We start from the raw sequence: 22,256 nt of genomic DNA, 5'->3' as shown, positions 1-22,256 counted from the left end.
TTTTTACTTATTCTACTTACCAGTTTTTACCTATTAACCTATTCTACTTACCTTTTTTACCTATTTACCTTACCTATTTACCTATTCTACTTACCTTTTTTGAGAAAAAAAATCTTATTAAATCTACTTAAAATTACTTCCCTCAGCAGGATGTTCCAGGTACCTTTCAGGGTTGCTCTTTATTAAGATCCAACTTCCTATTAACTTTCTACTAGTCAGCAGCTGGCTGTATAATTTGGCTGCCGTTACAAGCAAGCAGAAATCAGATAATTAATTTGCCAAGAAAATAAAAACAAACTTGCGAGACCTTAGCCAGTTTACACTGCACATTGAACTGAGATTTCATCTAAGGGTGCACAATATTAGGAAACCCAAATTACAGCATTCTTCTTAAATCCTGCAATGACAGTACCAGTTATGATTAACCAGCATTTGTTTTAAACTGTTGGCTCACTCTCTGGTCATTGCAATCACCCCTGTATTCTTTTAGTACCGGTAATTGGTTTTTGGTCTAAAGGGCTAAAGCAGACTTGCCTGTAAGCCACCAAACACTAATTGATTTCAACAAATAATGTATATTAGTGACAAACTTTAATGTATGGCACCTGAATTACTACCAAATACTGCAACCAAACAGTCCTTTCAGATAGCAGTACATGTATTGAATATTCTTTTGGTTTAAACACTGTGCAGCTCTAATGGCAGCAATTTATCACAAAGACAAGTATGCAAAAAACAAGATTTTTAGGAAAACAGGATATTTCATTATTAAGTTTTGAATATTGCAATGTATGGATGAAACGATCCGGTACTTTTAACAATTTTTTAACCATGAAAAGTCTATCACTAGAATTGACCAAATATACTTTTTGCAAAAATATGCAATATAATGGCCTATCAAATGTGTTATAGGCAAAGTGTATTTTGTAGGATTCCAGGATCCCAGTTTTCAATTTAGATGAATAAATGTACCTATACCATGTATGTTCGATATAGAGCGAAGCTTAGTTGTCATTTTAATTTAAGTTTATTTTGATTTTTTCCAATTTTAACTGAGGACAAGGTGATTTTATATTTTGAAGCAATTAATTTGGTTTCTGAAGAAGATTAATGACCGACTTAGCCTGCAAATTAACTATTGTTGTTGGAAATAACGCACTGTCATCTCTGACATTTTCCAGAACTTGCTGGAGATTATAACCAATTTCAAGAATGATTAAACAAACACAAGCCGTGTCATGCTTGTTAGCTCAGTAATGTTTTTACTTGTCAAAACTTAAACAAGATGTAAAGGGTCAAAATAAGCATAGGGATATAAACTTATTAAACCTTGTTAAAAAGCCATCTTACTTTAGAAGAAAGTAAGGATATATGTATATTTATATGTTATATATTTAATTTTTTTTCTCATTTTGTCATTTAGATTTTGTGTTGCTTGAAATAAGAGATACAAAAAATGTTTTGACTGTAGACTGCTGTCAAAGAAATACTTAAATAATGAGCTAACATTGTGACCATGATGAATCGTGCAATACGGAGCCCTGTTGTGAGATGAATGTGTTGTTTTCTCTCTTTCTCGCATGTAGGTGGTCCTGGACATGACATTCGGTGGTGGTGGTCATACCAAAGCGATACTAAACACGGTTCCTGAAGTCACGGTCCTGGCCTTGGATCGAGATCCCGAAGCTATTTCTCTGGCTCAGCAGCTAGCCAAGCAGCACTTGTGAGTGATTTAGTGCAGAAGTCCGAATATACCTGGACACAAGTTTGGACTTAAAGCCACACACTGTCTAGACAAATATTTATGCTGTCACATGGCTAATATTTTACCTCTGCTTTATATTGTAACAGTTGACAGCTTGGCAGTTGTGAGGAGTGTTAGGTTTTATGGTCATTTCTTTCCCTTAAAACATACTGTTGGCTTGATAAACAGCAGCATTGCAGCTTTCCATCCATTTCTCACTTCTTCCCTGAGACCAATCCAATACAGCTTGCCAAGATACAGCCCATGAGTTGCAGCATCCAATCAAATCCATCCTTCCTTCTTAACTTAAAGCTTTTCTCCCCCCACGCAAAGCTGGTGGGCCCGGCATGTCATTTGTCAGAGGAGAGCCCACGCCTGTTTTGTGAGGGAGATGCTGCCTCCCACGGAGGATCCATAAGTTATAGGAAAGAGGGAGGGGGTGGCAATGGGTGTTTCAGAAGTGAAGGGAGAAGAAGAAAAAAGACAGTGAGGAGGGAGACACGAGGACACAGTGCCAGGGTGAGAGGGAGGGAGTGCGTGTGTGTGCATGAGCGAGGCGCGGGCGGATGAAAATGAGATGTTCCTAAGACCATGGCGTGGGAAGGAATCCTTTTACGTAGATTCTGGGGAAACCTCTCTCAAGGGAATCTGCTGGAGAAATGTGCCTGTGAGCAGGGGAATGACAATTAAGAGAGAGAGCGAGAATGAGAACCCTGTATTCTGTCAGCAGCAATATACCCCTGCTGTAAACCGCTTCATGCCTAATCGTGATGCAAGTTGAGAGAGACTTGAGAAATCTAGCAATTAACCAATATTATTGCGAGCCTAAGTAAAAGACCCCTTCAGCCTATGCAGTCCATCCACACAATAGGGTTAGAGGATTTTCTCACTCCTCTCTATTCCTGCAGCTTGTGGAAAGTAAATCCTTTATGCAAACTGTTGATTGCTGGTGAAGCTAGTCGTACCACACAAGAAGCGTAATTTCAAGTCCAAACACCTAAAAAGCACAAGGTTGTAAAGGCAGCTCTGCTTCCTAAGTAATATTCACCCATGTATTTAATGGGATTTGCCTCCTGCATGTTGAGCCTTGCTATTCTCTGCATCATTCTTCTTGTTGCTATGACTTCAATGCGCTTGAAGCTCTGCAGTTGTGGCGCCCACAATACATGTCTGAAATGGCACTAGTCATTATTTAATTGTCAAACATTGGATTGGTAATTATACATTGGGCCACACACACTGATTAATGATTTACTTATCATCAGCATAGAATCTGAATTCTTTAATGCATAACAAGGAAATGTAGTAGTTCACTGGTGTTTTAAGGCTTTGTTCTAGTATGTTTTACTCGCCCTGTTTTATAATGTGTATCATTTTTGCTTAAAGGATTTAGATTGTGTTTTAAAAGAAAAGCAAAACAAAAAGAGATCCTCTTCCTAATCGACCTCGAATAAAACAGTCTTCAGTGTTCCTTGGATATTAAACTTTCTTGTTTTGGCTTGTGAGCTGCAGAAATCCTCATCAGAACTTATAGAACATCTCGTTCTACATTTCGTAGAAATATGCTGAAAGCTCTCTATCGAATCTGAATGCAAAGTTTTATGTGCATCCAGTGTTTTTAGTCATATTTTAATAGCTTCTAACGTTCTTCTTGATGGAGGATGGTAATACTAGACGTACTATTGCAGCCCATAAAACAGGGCTTCTAAACTTGGAAAAACTTCAAAGAACCACATAGAAATACTTAAAGACCAGGGTTTTATAAAGTCAGTATGTTGAGAAAAACACTGTGGCTGCGGCCATTGATTCAACATAATATGTTATTTTTTCATAACATTTATTTGAGATATAGTGTTTTAATAAACCAAGGCTCACACAGAGATTATTCCATAAAATTATTATATGGCCAAACTGCAGGCAAAGAAAAGTTCTAAAGACGAAATTATTTTGTTATTGATTTTTTTTTTAGTGCTGGTTTGAATTTGGGCTTGCTCTTGTGAACTATTGGTTTGGATGTTGAAAGCCCTCTTTGGAAAAAAGGCTACAAGGTGTATTTGCTATGTGTCTGCATATTAAATGCAGTAAATGTCTATGAGGTATTAGCAAATACATTGTAAGACGGCTGTCCAGGAGAGAATAAGAAATCAGCCCGTCATCCAGTCATTTCAGCACACCCACATTAGTAATGTATCAGTCATCACTGTATTGTGATTCATTTCAACTACATAATAAAATCTATAAAGTGTCTTTCTGTGATACAAAGTGACTCATGGGAACAATTTCATCTGATACATTGTCAAAGCTAAAGCTAAAAAAATATAGAAGTTTTTAATTGTTGATCACTGTTTAAATGTAGCACCTGTTAAAGAAGTACTCTACCAATCAGAGCCAGATGTTCATCTACTGTACTACATGCATTAAAGAGATATTCAATTCAATCACGGAAGAGTTAGTTACTATTAAATCAAATGTCAACCAGTCTGCTAATTGAAGGATATTTTTTGCACAGTTATATTTAAACAGAGTTGCTCTTCTTTATTTAGCCGTTGCCATGGTCAGTCAAAGTATGAAAGCTTCATTGACACTGGCTTTTTTATCCCCAATTACTGATACACACACGTAACTCGGAGTGAAAACATTTTAAATTAACCGCAGTAAATCTTAGGAACTGAAAAGGAAAACATAACCATTTTCTGTCCCGCAAGTTTGGTGAATTCAGAAATTTGATAAACCTGTTGTCTGGAAGAGGCGCCTATATTTGCTTTAAAGATGCTTTCTAAATATTTCCGATGATCGTATTACACTTAGCAACAGTGATGGTTGTAATATTGTTCCTTAAAAAGGGTTTCAGCGGGTCATTAAAAAGCATTAAAAGTCATTAAATTATTTTTTTTTTATTAAGGCCTTAAGTGGCATTGAAATTCATTAAATGTGACTATCATGGCATTTAAAATGCTTTATTAAAAAAAATAATAGAAATTTTGTAAAATATATCAGATTTATCTGGTTCTACGTGTTTGCGTGGAACTGCTCCTGGTTGATCCTAAAGCCATTTGTTCGGAACAGAAGCTCGAGGCACAGAAAAAGGTATATAAATATATATATTTCTAAGAGCATTAAAAAGCATTAAATTAAGAGTTCCTCCTTCCTGTTTACACCCTGTTAAAGGAATTGTCAAATTAAACCAATTTAGATCAGACACAGAAAGAGCAAACAATTATTGATAAGGATGCTTCCAGACACCTTTCAAAGTAGTTTAGTTGATGTTTGGTCCCTTCTTCCTGAAAGGACTGGTGTACTTGACTGAAGTTTGAAGATGAGGAGATGGAAGGAATGCTCACACGTCTACAGCTCTTTCCAAATGGATAAACATACATTTGTATAGAATAATTAAATTAGACTAAAATGAAAAGTGAAAAATAAACAAAAAAAGATGTTTGTTTAATAAAATATATGCACAATAAGAGTAAGCAGCCATTTATTTACCAACCCAAACTAATTACCTACTAGAAAATCTTTCGTATCCCACTTTAATTAAGTTGAGGCTCTTTTTTTTTTAGTACAAAAAAAAAAACTGACAAGGTCCAGTTTTTATCCCTCTTTTATTCTTTTATTTTTTTCAGTCACTGTTTTTGTCCCCTTTTCCCTGCTGAAAGCAATCAATCAGTATCTTGTCTTAGGCTTCAGTGACGTAGGTAAAGAAACTAAGGAGGTGAACACAATGGAATATTTCTGGCTTGATTTGTAAAGAGGCTGCCTCATATTGAATGACCATGGTTCAATCCGAGGTTGCTGCTTCTCTAGTATTATAATAAAAATGTGAGATGAGATGGAAAAGTGAAGTGAGTGAAGGACATTGACCTTTTTTTTCTTTTTCTTTTCAATAGTCAACAGAAATGGTCAGACTGACATTTTGGTGTCTCGGAAATGTATTTCTTCTAGGTAGGCATGGCACTGTAGATGTTTGCAGATTCTGTAAAGAGCAATTCTTAACCTCATTATGTGGTTAGTGGAAGATTAAACAAGATGACAAGATTGAAGCATTTCATCAACTGCGGTCCGGACTTTTGAAATCAGGAAATATTTGTAGACCTTTAGTGGGAAGCATATCTTTTTACCATTTTTATTAAATTTTTTTTAGATGGGAGGCTCCACTTAAAGGAATAGTTCACCCAAAACATGATTAGCCTTCATTTTCTACTCACCCCCATGCTGAACAACACTCTGGAGTACTTTTTTGATATCTCAAATGCATCTGGAGATCTGGGAGGCTTCTTGCTGTCTGCTGCCATTCAAATAATGGAGGTCTGTGGCGCCCGAGGCAGAAAGGTCCATAAAAGTCCACAAAAAACGTGTCAATATTCCTCCATACTGCTCGTCCAATGTATTCCAAGTGTCCTGAGTGGGTAGCGTCCATAATTTACTTGAAACGAAGTCATTTAGAATGTTTTTAGAGCATAAACAGTAGTGTATAGGATTTCCTAAAAGCACGTTCACGAGTCTACGGAAACCGCGGCAGACCAAACCAGACTAAAGTGCGCATTCAGCGTCTGCTCTGCCAATAATGCAAGCGTAGAGGAAGAAATGTGCTGTTTACCTGTGCAAAGAAAGAAACAACGAAAGAAAAATGTCTGAGGACTTCAGTGTTGAGGAAGAGCATGAGTTCTTTGCCGAGCTGAATGCGCACTTTCGTCTGGTTTGGTCTGCCGCGGTTTCCGTAGGCTCGTGAACTTGCTTTTAGGAAATCCTATACACTACTGTTTATGCTCTAAAAACATTCTAAATGACTTTGTTTCGAGTAAATCATGGGTGCTACCCACTCAGGACACTTGGAATACATTGGACGAGCAGTATGGAGGAATATTGACACGTTTTTTGTGGACTTTTATGGACCTTTCTGTCTCGGGCACCATAGACCTCCATTATTTGAATGTCAGCAGACAGCAAGAAGCCTCCCAGATCTCCAGATGCATTTGAGATATCAAAAAAGTACTCCAGAGTGTTGTTCAGCATGGGGGTGAGTAGAAAATGAAGGCTAATCATGTTTTGGGTGTACTATTCCTTTAATATTGACTTACAGACGGTATTTTCCTCATCGACACAAGCTTTTTCAAACATACCGTTTATTGGATAAAGTTTTTCATGGTTGCCAGACATTTTTAAGTAAAATTCATACAACCAGAGTCTGAACCACTGATAACTATAATCAAAATAATATGATGTCAGAGTTGTCCATACTAGACTCAAAAACACTTAGATCTCTTAAGTAATTATGAGCCAACACACTGCATGAAAAGTGAGATTTTCGTCCCCGTAAACCCCCGTAAACTCCCGCAGATCTCCCTGATTTTCGTCAGTTTCCGACAATTTGCAACCCGCGCTTGTCCGCGTTTGTCGTGCCACAAATTGTCAGAAACGGACTCTGACGTATGTGGAGAGCGATCAGCTGTACTAATGGCCCTAATTAGCATATGAATGCAGCAAACCCGCGCGGCTGGCCAGGTCTGGCTTGAATAACCTACTCAGTATTGGCTGAAACCACTATTCTCAAACAAGTGAAATCGCTCGTGATTGGCAGCAAAACCACACGTGGCCACGCCAGGCTTTAATTTTCTTACTGAGTATTGGACGGAACCACTTCTTTTTAAACAAGTAAAGTCGCTCGTGATTGGTTGGCATATATATATATATATTTACATATATATATATATATATATATATATATATATATATTCATTCATATATTTATTCATTCATATGCTGTGTATTTATGTTATCCTACACTACTACACAATTATTAGGCTACCATCAAGGACATGAATGAATTTATACAGGAAATGAACATTTGCCAGGAAGCTGTTTATGCAAAGAAAGAGCTTTATTAAAACACACACAACTATATACAACGCGTATCCAAACACATGCGTATCTAAAAATTACAAGTCCGTGAACGGTCCGTTTGCTTCCTCGGGGTTGGAGGTAACTGGCAGCATTCCCTCCGAGGCAGGTCCGATGTGCAGACGCCTACTGTGCGTGGCCCTGTACTTTGGCATCGCTTCTAACCGGGACTGCAGCTTAACACAGAGTTCAGTGAGATCCGGCCTACGAAATGGCGGCGACCGTACAATCCATCCAGAGACACCGCCGACGACGCCATCTTCTTCGTCGGACATGAGGTCGACGGTGGCGGACTTCCAGAGTTCCACTTCCTCATCTGCTAGCACACTCTGCCTCGCTTTCAGCAGCTGAAAAAAAAAAACAATGAATCAACGCACTGCGTATGGACACAACACATCTATCAATGCACCTGAAAAATAGTCACCAAATAAAGTGTTACCCTCTTTCTTCTGGCCCGACTCCGAGCAGCCTCCGCACGCAACGTGCTGGCTGGCTGCGTATATCTGAAGCTCCTGCGTACCGTCTGAAAATACGTCTTACAGGCAGCTGGAAAACAATTAAATGAGAGTGGTATGAATAAAAGATCAAACACAAGTCACAGTAACAAGGAAGGAGAAAACATTAAAACAAGTCACTTACACACAATGTCGTCTTTATCAACATCGTGCAAATCTGGATTTGCTGATATGGCTCCGAGCAAATAGGTCACCGCCTCATTGTGAGACGACAGTAGTCTGTGAAAACAAAATGTACAGCCATGATCATTGGTATCTATCCGTATCCATTGCCTTTTACCGCAGAATGAAACATATTCTTTAAATCTTACACTTGCTCCGGTTCATAGCGCCTGCAATTAGTCTCCGAGTTGTGAAGACGGCGTACTGCTTCCTGTGAATCAAAAAAAATACACTTTAATAAAGCTTGTTCTTGCAAGGCTACTGCTATTAGCTGCTATTAGCCGTAGCTTTAGGCTAGGCTGCTATTAGCCGTAGCTTAGGCTAGGCTGCTTTTAGCTTAGCAGGCAGTAATCGAACATATATTTACCGCTATCATCTCTTCTTTGAGTTCGTCTTGTTCGATGCAGAGTCGCCATCGCGTCCAAGAGGAGTTTTACCCCGAAATCCGACATACTCCGCTCCAGACTGCCTGCACAAAGCAAAGCATCCATCCTCCACTGTGGCTGCACACTGCACCGCTCTGAGTTTCTTGGAGATTGCAGAGAGCATGCGCGAGATGAACCAGGGTTTCCGCGGATCAATAAAAATAATAAAAAAATCATTCATTTTTTTTTAAATCAAGGCCTTAATTGGCACTAAAATTATTTAAATATGTTTATCGAAGTATTTATAATTCTTTAATAAAAAATGCTTATAAAAACAATTTCGTCAGATATATTATATCGCTCCAGGCGTAGAAAAAGCTAGAGGATATATATATACGTATATATGTGTGTGTGTGTGTGTGTTTACATACATACAGGAGTCAAGGAACTGTGCTTACAGCTCCTTCATATTTCATGTACACTAATAACTTGTGTACATGGTTCTTGTTGATGGCATTAAAATCATTTCTAATAGCATTAAAATAGCATTAAATTAGAGTCACTCATTCCTGTATGAACCCTGTGAGTGCTTAATTTAATATGACATATTAAAACAATCCCACCATCATCCAGCATATGTTCAGTTTCTGCCCATATATATATATATATATATATATATATATATATATATATATATATATATATATCTTTGTAGATTTTTGTAACGGGGATAAGGATAATTCAAAACTGCTTTTTTGAATGAACTTGTTCACTACTCCCAAACAGGGGCGTCTCTAGGTTTAAGAGACAAGGGTGGCTCAGCCCCTAGAAGATATTGCGCGTCTCAGACAACTGCTAAGGCGTTCAGATTAACTTGTCTTCTTTATGGCTTTTATTTGGTGCTTTACTGCATTTGTTTTGGGAAAATATGAGGAAAAAATAAATACAGAAAAAAAAAATATTTTGTTTTAAATCGCAAAATAATTATAGGGTGGCTAATGCCAAAGAAAGGATGACTGAAGCCACCCTTAAATAGGTCTAACGACGCTTATGCTCCCAAACTCAGCATCTCTTTTCATTCCTGTAATAAGAAGTTTCTTTTGAATGGATTTGATTAAAGTTTAAGTCCCTCGGTATAAAATAAATATTTTGATGGAGATGAGAAATCTGCTTCCTCGTTGGTGAATAACCAATAGTTTGGATCCAATCATTTAAATAAACGGTGTTAGATTTTTTTTTTATATATATATAAGAATTGTGCTATAATTTCTAGTCACCGATCTGTTGCTGCTATATTTTAATTTGACGAACCGGAATTTGTCGATGTTCTTTTTCCTGTTTGGTGCGATTGCAATTGCGGATCTTGACCTGGCCGGACCTTATGACCACAGTGTACCAATCTTCTGATGGCTACTTCCAGCAGGATAATGCCACATGTTATAAAGTGAATCATCTCAGACTCATTTCTTGAAACTTTTCCACTTAAGTAATTGTGAATTGAGCATATTGACAGACAACATTTTATTTTTTATCTTAAATGCAATTTTTTTTTTAAATAATTACTGCTCTAAATGTATTGCTCTGTCAGCTAAAGATCTGTTTTGGTCTCTATACTTTAATTAAATAAATCAATTCAAGCTAAAATGTAAGAGGCTATACTGAGCCTGATCTCTTTGTATCAGAGATTTTCTTATCTTTTAGAAAAATGTCACTTGGAGTAAAACCCCCCCTGCAACCCTGATTTGCATTTGTATAGCTCACAGCATGTTCATTTACATGTTAAAGCCTCCCCTAGAATTCCATGGGGGGGAGGCATGGGGGGAACACTGCCTAACAAAGTCCACGTCAATTTCTGACAATTTACGGGAGTTTTCGGCGAAGCCTGCAAATTGCCGTAAACTGCCGCTAACCTGAAGTTCCACGACAATCTACAGTGCCGCATATTGACGAAAATCCCACTTTTAATGCAGTGACACTTGAATGTTGGAACATAAACCACTAAAACTTGTCCTCTTTAATAATATAAGACCTTACATAAGGCATTTATATCTCCAACTCTGTCTAAACCACATAAAGAAGTTAATAATTTAAAAATGTTATGTAACCATTTTGCATATTTTTTTAAAGATTCTTATGCTTTCAAAACATGGGAGAGGTCACAGTGTGAATTAGAAGGAATGATTATCACTTAATAGTGGAAGACCAATTCTGGTTTTGTTGAAGATGCTAAGACTAATAGTCATTATATGACTTCAATAAAACTATTAAGGTTAAAATTGAAGAATCGACTATTTTAATATGTCAATAAAAGATTAGTCTGTTTTCTCTTCAGCACTTTTTTTTGTTCAGGTCTGAAAACACTATTGATATTCCATGTATGAAAAATGATTATGAAGGTCTCCAAATAATGTCTATCCTTTAAACATTTAAGTGGTATGTTTTCCTAGGTTATCCAAACCCTTCTTATTCAGCTAACAATTATCAGTGCCTGTCCAGTCTTACTCAGTCCACCTTTGTGCAATTTACTTCAGTTTATTTTTAAAGCACCACTTGCCAACAGATTTAATTCCAAGGCAAATAAATCTAATTTATGTACTTGTGCAGAATCCATTTTGTTTACAAACTTAATTGATATTAACCAAAGTAATTTAATTAAAGTCTAATCATTTGTTTATTAATATCCAACTTCATATACTCAAGCTCAGTTGCAGAAACTGCTCATCTTGAACAAGTGTGCTGCAACATCTGAAGGGAATCAGTCTCTTAAACTAGGCAAAATCCCCTCCGCAACCATGCTCTGTGTGAACAACCATCTGTTGCAAATGGGTGGGGTTGGAAGGAAATAAGAGATACAGAAACATTGCTATATGTAGAAAAGAAAATGGAGAAATTTTATTAATATATATTAATAATACATGGTTTAAATTAATATTTAGGTTTTACGGACCTATCTCCTAAGTCAAAGTAATATACACTTTTTTGAATGACATGGCTAGAGTTTAGAGTTGAATTTCATAGCGTTGGCTGATGGAGGGTTTGGGGTAACGACAAGAATGTTAAGCTTCCAGCCTTCAATACATGGAGCTCATTAGCAAATATAAGTGGTTAAATTACCTATTGAAATTGAGGCATAAAGTTGGTCAGGCCATCAGTAACATAGTTAGATTGCTGAAATGCTGAAAAGACTTTTACAATGATTTATTGAAAAGGGTATAATAATTTTCAATATGCATATTTTTTAATGTGATTTAGAAAGAGATGCACTGGTCTAATTTCGTATCACTAATAAACTATGAAGCTGAACACAAAATGTTTTTTAATATCCTAGTCTACCGGTGGTACAAATTATTTTTGGGCCGAACTGTCATTAATGACAGCACTAGCCTCCAGTGGCGGAGGGTCAGAGCCTTCAAAGCCTCACTGCTTTGTGAAGGCTTTGTGATCATGATATATTTTATTTACATGCTTTAGGCTCTATTCTATCTGGTAATTAGATGCATATTGAATCTGAATGGCTACTGATGATGTAAATGTGGCGGACAGTTTGCCGTTGTCTTAACTGGGCTTCTTGCTTAATCTCTGTATTGACCCTCATGCTAATCCTTCTCTCGGTTATACCTGCTCTTGTTAGATTTCATATTTGAATACTTTTGGTGGTTTCTTTCATTAAAATGTGACAGTGGTGATATCAACCCCTTCACGCCCATCATTGTGTTGTGCCATATGCCATGATAATGGTTTTCGGATATTGGGATCCAGTGTCCATATTTCATATTGACATGATGACCAGAGAAGAGAATACAAGTTTGGCTCATAAGCAGCTGTAAGACCAAATGCACCACCCACCACTGCTAGCTCCATCTGGGAAAAGTGATACAATTAAACAGAAGTAGAAGACTAAACATGAAAGCACTGTAACAGGTGTGCTTTCTATTGGGAAAAAAATGCTATTAGCAAATCAATTAATGGTAACAATTATTGCAAATAAAGCATATATGGTGAATGGAGCATATAAAAACAAAGGGTCAACGTCATAAACCTCCTTAATGCTTTAGGGTACTCCCCCAACCTCTCAGCATAGAAAAACTGCAAAACTTTATAAGAACCTGTTATTTGGCATATCATTTCATGTTCATGTACAAAAATGCTTGTCGTTTAATTACAATATTTTTCACAATTAAATGCATGAATATCTATAATTCACTAATTAACTACATACAGTGATACAGTTGGTTAGTTAGTCATAATCAGCCAGATATGGTGTAATCCCTATAAGGTTTGTTGTTAGGAATGCAGGCAGGCAGACTGGTAGCGAGCTTTAAAAGACAGTACCTGATACAGGCAGTTAGACTAGAAGCAGGCTTTAAGTAGGTGGATGATGGCAGAACTTACTGGAGTCTTTGGGCAGACTGGAGGCAAGCAGGAACAAGCATTCAAATGGCCCAAATTCATGACATATAGACTTTATAATTTTCTCTGGGAGGTAGCCCATGGGCTGTCCCAGGCCAGGTATGATCTCTGCTGGGCGGCTTGATGGGTTCATAGGACACGCAGAATCTCTATAGGGCGGCGGCGCAGGACTCTTTGACCCACGATCAGGCTGAAAGTTGGCCCGACGGAAAGATTTTCGCACGACTTAAAAATCGCCCCGCAAATCGCACAGTGTATGCTGGGCTTTAGGTGTGAGTGGGTGTTTCAATGGTTGCTTGTCCTGTTTGTCTCTGTGTTGCCCTGCAATTGGCTGGCGACCTGTCCTGGGTGTACCCTGCCTCTCGCCCATAGACAGATAGGCATCAGCACCCCTCGTGATAGGTGTGACGGAAAACGGATGAATGGAATGGATGGAATATAATGTGTATGTCATTTATTAGTAGCTGCTTATTGTTGGTCAGTTTTATGCAGGCTTTGTATTTTCCCATTCATTGGGGACTTTTTTGGGACATTATACAGCTTTGTGGGGGCCATATGAACTGGAGACTGCAAACCGCGCAAGGTTTTAGTACCGTTTGTTGGACTTTGTTCATAAAAAAAACATAATAGAACTAACTGTTCTATTAATTGTTTGACCTTATTGTGTACAATTGTAAATTTGTAAATATTTTTTTCATTTTTTTTTTTTCACATTTTCACAATCTTACGCTTTTAAGTACTGCGTGGAGTCTTATTAAGCACACATCCAACCCTCTCCCAGAGCTGAACTTCTTAGACCTTCTTATTATAGCTCTATTTTGTATATTTCTAATCTGCATTTACGTATATATGCTGCGTAGACCTTTTTATTTTTTTGGTAGGCTGGCAGACATGCAGTACAAGTTGTAAGCTTATCAGTCCACCTATTCTTACCATTCTTACCTTTTATGCGGTGTCACTATTTGAATCTTCTGTTAATAGCTGCGGCACAGGCACTGTTGTGGAAAGTTCTACTTATAAAATATCTGACTAAATAAGGCCATGATTTTTTTTTTTATATATTCACAGCTCAATTTATTGCTCAGTATATTATTGTTTTTTTTTTTTGTTATTGATGTTTCTCCATCCAGACATTCCTGTTATAATTCTGTTGTATCTCTGTCTAAAACATTCTCCTATCCATTCTTGTCCATATTTTAATCCGTCTTTATGTATTTATAAAGACAGTTAGCCTCTCCTCTTACCTATATCATGTTTTTTCAGATTATTGGCATTTAGTGGGCTATTACAGAAACATTTCTAGGATTGATTTATTCTGAAAACCAAAGTTAATTTTGTCTGCATCAAGCTATGATGACAGATGATGCCCCTTAATGCAACTCTAAAATATGCATTACTTTTTTTCCTGCTTTGTTTTCTTCAGTGTTGCAGTTGACAAACTATAAAAGTTTCCAACATTGAAATGAGAGGAGATGAGGTAAAAATCGCTGGTGATTGCCATAAATCCATTGATGTAACCTGTTTCCAGGTTACAAAAGCTGACGTCACACTTGCTGCCGGCAGCAGTGCAGGGTTATAAATACACCTGCATGTATCAAAATAACACTTGTGAACTCTCTAGGTAGAATAAAGGTACTGCAAATTGACAACCTGGACATACACTCTCTCCTCACGTAGCATATGTCCTAAATCAATTGCTTATTGTAGCAGAAAATAGATCCTCCTTTAATCAACATTGCTCCACTTTGATAATTTGCCGAACGCCAAAAGAAGAAAGTTGCATGGTTATAGTGACAAGGAACAACTCAACATTGCAGAATCATTTTGTGAATGAAATGCTTAATTTCACTTTATGCATTTGTGACAGGTTATCCCTTATATTGCACTCACTTGATAGCGTAAAGCCTTACAGATTCACTCTCTCTGTACATGACAAGAATCCATTGTTGTTGATGAGCAAGGACTCTTTGTTTGTCCTTAAAGTATTAATGTAAACAAGAAGGCACTGATGTTAAGTATGTTCTGTATCTGCAGCCCCATCTCTGTAAAATATGCAAAGGTTTCGGCATGGTTGTAGGATCTTGCCAATGTTCTCACACTCGTGTTTAAACTATTTTTGAGTCAGCTTCTCCAAAGCATTCGCCCCAGCATTTGACTCATCATTCTACAGTTTCAAACCAAAGTAAAATGGGTGCTGAAAATTTGCTGATAAGCTTGTACAAGTTTGCACCAGAACTTGACAGGCAGGACATACACAGACTGGATCACATTATTAGATGTAGATCTGACAAGCCTTTTGGTCAAATAGAGGCCAAAACATTTTGTTTCTGCTCTCAACACAGTCCATAGACAAGCGTAATAGGCTTATAGGAAATCAAAATTTAAAAGAGATTTAATGCTCTTTTACTGCCCCATTTCCCCAACTGTTTAATAACCTGACGTTAAAAATTTTTAGAAAAAAAACATTTGAAGAAATGGTGAATCTGCATCTACTTGTCCTTTGACCTAGAAAAAAATGATTACTATATAAATATTATATAAATAATATTGTACAGCACAAATACCTAAAAAAAAAATACATATATATATATATATATATATATATATATATATATATATATGTTTATATATATATGTTTATATATATATATGTTTATATATATATATAATATATATATATGTTTATATATATATGTATGTGTATATATATATATGTATATATATATATATATATATATATATATATATATATATATATACACATACATATATATATAAACATATATATATATTATATATATATATAAATATATATATATATATATATATATATATATATATACACATACATATATATATATATACACATACATATATATATAAACATATATATATATTATATATATATATATATAAACATATATATATAAACATATATATATATATATATATATATATATATATATATATATATATATATAATATATATATATGTTTATATATATATGTATGTGTATATATATATATATATATATATATATATATATATATATATATGTATGTATGTATATAATGTCTCTGCCATAATTTCTTCATTTAAAGACTCCTGTTTGTATGCTGTGTCTGCTGCACTGTGTGCTATGTCTGCTGCACTAAATGGTAGATAAATTTGGAAACTAGCATCCAAGACCAGCTGAGTCATGATCAGTGCAGGACAGCTTGACCTCCAGCTGTCAACGAAAAAACTCTTTAGACAGAATCCAGGTTAAGTTAAATGTTGTAAAAGCGAGACAATAAAAAGTTTCTAAACTCTTTCCTAAAATGGCCTACGGAGGCACTTTTATAAAGACATCCTAAATGAATGGAAAAATAGATGGTAGACTGCTACTGAGGAGGTGATGAAACAAAAAGATGCTGCAGGTGAGGAAGTAAAGCAACAAGTTTGATGTAGACTTTTTAAGGAAATGCCACCATGAGAAATGGTGAATAACAGCAGCAAAGCAAAAGTGGCATGGGTGCCTCACCACTTAGTCTCCTCTTGTAAAGGACTGTGAAATAAAGGACCTGACAGCTTCTGTTCATTTTTTTAAATGCCCGTATTAAGAGAAATTTTTTTTACTAATAGCCAGCTAAAAGACTAAAGTTGAACACAAGAAAGACACTTTTCATTTCATTTATTTTAATGTTTAACCAGTAGTACAAACACTGGTTTAAAATGTGTGAATGTGTACCTTAAAATACCAACCTGTCTTGTAAAAAGGCATGGAAAACATTTGCAAAAGTAGAGGTTGTTTTTGAATGCTTATTGTGGTCTTGCTTACACATGGTGGGCATCAACTAGATCCGCGGTTCTCAAAGTGTGTGGCGCGACCCACTGGTGGGGAATTGAGACGTGACAGGTGGGGCGCGCCAAGTTCCGGTGTGTGTGTGTTCTTGTTTTTATCACATCATGGGGACCTCGGATTGTTTACACAGTCACGTCATGGGGACCTCCTCCCTCATGGGGACCTAAAAGTTGGTCCCCATAAGGAAAATGGGTTAAAATGACTATTTAAGACATTTTAAGGGTGCTGGTGAAGTTCCAGCAATGGCCCATATCACATGTTTTTCGGTCACTTTTGTGTTAGTGTGTGAGACCCAATACTGCCCCCTTAAGGTTTCAGGTTGGTACTGCACCTCACGGTAATTCACACACTTTTCCAAATATGGTTGGGTACCGCCTTCTTCCTGGTCCCCAAAAAGAAGGTTATGGCAAAAACTTGAAATGATTTTGTTTAAAAGACAATATCAACTTAAAAGATAAAATTCATAACTCTAACTAAAAATTGACATTTTTCTACATAGATTGACTCCACTGATTCAGTATTTAGACTTTTGTTATGTGAAAATACCCACCATCAAGAATTGTTCATATGTATTTTTATTGTCTGTTTACTGATCTTTAATACAGTTAAAAAATACAAAAATGGGGTTCATTGTTTGAATTTATTAGTAACTCAGTATGAAACAGAGTCCATAAAAAGTGAATTTTGCATTGCAAATATCCAGTGTATAGTGCACTACTTTTTTAATAGGTAGCTGCGGATACAGGAGATTGACGTTAAAACATAGTTTCATATGATTTCAGCGAATGACCGTCTAGTGTTTATTAAGTATCTATCTCACTGTCTCAATCTGTGCAGTGGAGGATAAGGGACTCTCCTGCTGCTGCCACGCTCTTTTAACAAGGATGAGAATATGTTAGAACTTCAGTGGAGGCTGAATATCACTGTATTCCACCAGAATGTTAGGCAATGTGGAGTGAACAATCAGTAACATGTTGCCTCCATAGGCCTTCCTGAATCCCCCTCTGTGAAGGCAGCAGACATTGTTTCCTCATACTTGTCATCCTCTTACTCTTCTCTGCTCTTGGATATGGGCCATCAGAAACTTTCGGTGGGTCATTTTCAACCATGTAGCCTACTGCCTAAATATGTCCCTCATTTTGTGTGTTAAAGGCCATTCAGATGGATCTTCTGAATAAAGCCTTGTCTCAGCACTCTCCCCTGCAGCTCTCTGCTCCTCTCCCTCTTCATCATCTGAACCTCTATGCTCCTCTCCCTCTTCTTCATCATCTGGTCCTCTCTGCTCCTCTCCCTCATCTGCACCTTTCTGTTCCACATTCTCCCAATTTTCCCAAAAAAGAACACAATGAGAGATGGTCATCAGAAATTCAAACCATTATGGTATTTATGTTTTTGCTGCCTCCCTAATGTATCTTCTATCACCGACCTCATGTCTGTCTCCTTCACCCCTTCTCTGTGGCATTCTCACTAAGTGATATGGTCAAAAAGCATTATAAATTAGTTGTAAAAATTACAGATCTTAATACAGTTTTTAAAAATAATGTTTAAACATTATCGATTGGGATTAAGTAGCTGTTCCCTCACTTCCACCTAATATTAGACCAACCTGTTGCTTTCCCCTGTCTGTACTGATTATTCCTCTGTCATCTTCTCTTCTTTCTCTCCATCCTCACAGCTGAATTACATTAATGTTATGTTAAGTAGGGTTAAAAAAATAAAGCAGTCAAACTACAATAAAAATTAATATTTAAATTTGAATGATCTTCTTGTTGGATAACAGTTACTGACTGGACCCTGCATCTTATCTGACTTATCAGATACATCACAACACCACTGTAGTGATACTGAATAAAACATTTAAACTCAAGTGCCCCCCTGCCAAAAAGGTTGGTAACATGGGTCACCGAGTCTAAGGGCTATAATGACACTGGATTAATGTGTCTGATACACACATAAACTTGTGCATCTCATCTTTAATTAAAAAAAATCAATAATAAGAAATGTACATATGAGTGAATAAATTGCAGCTAAGCGTTGGACCATAGCTGAGCACTGGCCAAGACATTTTAGCTTTCCTGTGTTAATATTTCACAAGTTTTATTTCGGTCATTCTTACATTTAGTGTGTGGATATGTGTGTGTTACAGGCGTATGTATCAGATATTCCTAGCAATACAGAAGAAATCGCGTTCCTTATTGAATCAAAAGGGGACACAACATTTAACAGCCAAATATGGGACGACTCCGTATCAGGCTAGCTTTATCTAACCTGAATATTTACAACCCTCCTGTCCTGTTGTCGATACACTGACAGAACTTACCTACTGTCTTTCAACCACATTGAAAGGCTTTTTTTCATCCCGCCAACAACTTTATCCTTCTCCCTTTTTCTTTTTCTGTGTTGCGCCTAGGGCTGGGTACCGAACTTCGGTTCTTTCATCGTACCGACCGAAATGCTTCGGTTCTACAGAGTATCGAAACATGCCTCGTCTTTCGGTACCAAGTTTCGGTGATTGGCTGTAACACTTAACATGATTGCGTCATCCAGGAAAAATACACAGGTGGTCCCGCCTACAGCCAGGGTTCATGTGTATCTGTTGTGAAATGGTTGCAGCGTCGTGGAACCCCTTTAAAATGCCCCCCAGGTCAAAAGTGCGGCTTCACTTTATTAAGACTGATGCCAATAGTGCGCAATGCAATACATCGTGCACGGAAACAATTTAAGAGCAGAAAGTTGCTCGGTGTTTGACTGCAAGAAGAGCGGACCGCAGCTGGCGCCACCATCCTCCTCTCAGCAGCGCGTGGGCAGAGCAAAGCCAGAGCGGAGTGAATCATGCTGCTTTCAAACTGGACGCAGCAGGAGCAGCAAAATCACATCTGCTGCTTCCTGTTTGCTGCTTGTACCAGCTTCTGACGCGCGGCTGAAGAAGCTTTGCTGCTCTGGCTGCGCAGTCGAAAAGTGGCTCTGACACACGTTGGGCGGAGCTACTCTATCCTTTATTTTCCTTGCAGCTATATTTGCTGTGATCAGTGGGAATAAAGTAGTTTTATTATGTTTTTAAGTGGGAAAATCCACCTGAAAACTTACATCAGTGCAGTCAGTTCATCCTGCCTTCCAATATTTCTGTCGGAGCTGCTCAGACCCCCACATACCAGCGGTGCGCTGTCAGTAGGATCCCAGACATGGTAATTTTTCTAAAGAAAAACTGCTAAGTAAAAAGGTCCTCACATTGTAACAGTGAATATTAGACACTGATTTTTTTTTTTTTAATGTAAGAGGAAAAATGTAAATGGAAAAATCAGAGCTTAAAATAAAACTCAAGATTTGTACTTTTTTATGTTGTGTAATTTTCTTTTTCTTTGAATTGATATTATAAAACTGGTATCGAAAAAATGTATCGTTCAGGAACCGGTATTGAAGTGAAGGTATCGGTATTGGTACAGGAACCGAACATTTTTGAACAATACCCAGCCCTAGTTGCGCCCCGGAAAGTTTTTTTTTTTTCTGGCGCAAGAGTGATCATTCAGTGCTTTAAGCACCGCCTCTGGCGGTCATCTGGGATTCATAGAACCGTGGTTACATATGTAACCTTCGTTCTATTTATTTTCTGAATTCCTTTAAATTAAAATCGCCAACATTTAAATCAGATTTTTCTGAAAAACTGAAATATTCAATATTAAGCATTGCAAAAAACTATGGAATGTCTTAAATAAATAAAAAAAACTTCAGAATTCCGTCATAGTTTTACTTCCTCTTATAGGCTTTTATTTTGGAAACAGCAGGAAGTAGCAACTAACTGGTAGTAGCTTGGTTTCTCACGTGTTTGATGCTCACTCCATGATAAAAACAACACGCAGGACTTTAAGAAAACTGTGACGGTCCAAAAAATGCTCAGTAAGTATGAAAGTTTTGCAATGTAATGTATTATCTACATATCGTTGTTTTCTGCCATTTGTGATTTGTTTAAAAACATGTGTAGTTTAGCAAGACAAGCTCTAGCTAGGAAGCTAAGTCCTGTCATTTCAGATATGTCCATTTTTGGTTTTAAATTGTTAGTGTCAAGTGATAAAATGTGAATTTCATTTCAGGTGAGGTAAATCCCCTGAGCACTTGAATAAATTTGGATGAATTATGTGCTTTTATTGTCATTAGCTAAATCACAGGTGGTTAGCCATGTGATGTCTCATAGATTGGGAGGCATGGTTAGCCATTAAGTCACCATTTTTCTAAAATTTGTGAAAGAAACTCATGTTGTAATGTATGTTCATTATCAGTGATGGCATAAAATGTCTGCTTCCAAAAATAATGTTTATATAATTATGTGTTGCAATCACGAGTGCTTATGTGTATTTTATATATTTTCAGTGCCAAAAAATGGCAATAATAGTTAGCTGTTTTAAGGTTTTCATCTTTTATAGAAATATTGGTTTGGAGCTTATTTTTATGTTTTGCAGGTTAAGATGACACCACGTATCAGTCCAATGAAAGATGCAATGCATCATGTTGTTTCGAGAACAGACAAAATATCAAAACTTGAGGTGAAGTACATTAATCCAGTGAAAGGTAAGATGTCATTATTTATCAAATTCAATCAAAGATGAATAACAAAGTCAAACTGTCCAGCAACCAAACATATCTCAACATTTTAGCAACTAATTAATAAGAGGACACTGTGCTATGTTTTATAGGACGTGGGGTCTTTGCAAAAAGTTCAATTTACAAAGGAGAGTTTGTAGTTGAGTATTATGGAGAAAGGATTACTGAAGAAGAATCTGAGAGAAGAAGGAGACTGTACCACCCTGCTTGTGCTGCTTTTATGTTTGCATTTAAGTGGCACGGCAAAACATGGTGGTGAGGGCTAAAATATTTCTGTACTTTGAAAAATTCTGATGAATGGATTTTGCACGTTTATTTTATCCTTATGTTTTCTGCTTTTTATCATTTTTTTCCTTTAAAGCATTGATGCCTCCAGAGAAGATGGGTCACTAGGTAGACTCATAAATGATGACCACAGACAACCGAACTGCAAAATGAAAAAAATTAATGTGAATGGAAAACCCCACCTTTGTTTGTTTGCGGTTAACGACATTAAAGAAGGAGAAGAAATCACCTATGATTATGGGGGTTCAGTGTGTCCATGGAGGACACAGGTAAGAAGCTTAGCAAAGAGTGAAGTATTGAGAAGCATGAAAAAAATACATCAAGAATTGTCATCAACACAATATAAAAGATTTGTAATACTTTGCAAAATTGTAATTTAAACACAAAGTTGGAAAAATACATGTTGATCCTGAGTGGCAGATTTGGTATGTAGATC

General features: G+C 36.8%; 1 protein-coding gene and 1 long non-coding RNA gene across 5 annotated transcripts in view; both read left to right on the top strand.

Annotated features, from left to right (window-relative positions):
- mettl15 (methyltransferase like 15) overlaps nucleotides 1-22,256 on the top strand; it is a 102,400-nt gene that overhangs the window by 42,230 nt on the left and 37,914 nt on the right. For all 4 annotated transcript variants that reach the window (XM_038283698.1, XM_038283697.1, XM_038283699.1 and 1 more), the window contains one exon: nucleotides 1,587-1,723. In XM_038283698.1, coding sequence (XP_038139626.1) covers nucleotides 1,587-1,723 — 137 coding nt within the window. The remainder of the gene's footprint in view (nucleotides 1-1,586; nucleotides 1,724-22,256) is intronic.
- LOC119782657 lies at nucleotides 20,530-21,778 on the top strand. Its single transcript, XR_005280694.1, has 3 exons — nucleotides 20,530-20,833; nucleotides 21,394-21,502; nucleotides 21,628-21,778. It is a non-coding gene; the product is annotated as an uncharacterized LOC119782657 (long non-coding RNA).

Source organism: Cyprinodon tularosa, unplaced genomic scaffold (assembly GCF_016077235.1).
Source record: "Cyprinodon tularosa strain WSP-4 unplaced genomic scaffold, ASM1607723v1 ctg197, whole genome shotgun sequence".
Lineage (NCBI taxonomy): Eukaryota > Metazoa > Chordata > Actinopteri > Cyprinodontiformes > Cyprinodontidae > Cyprinodon > Cyprinodon tularosa.
Note: the sequence above shows the minus strand (reverse complement) of the source record. Positions and strands in the feature narration are given on the sequence as shown.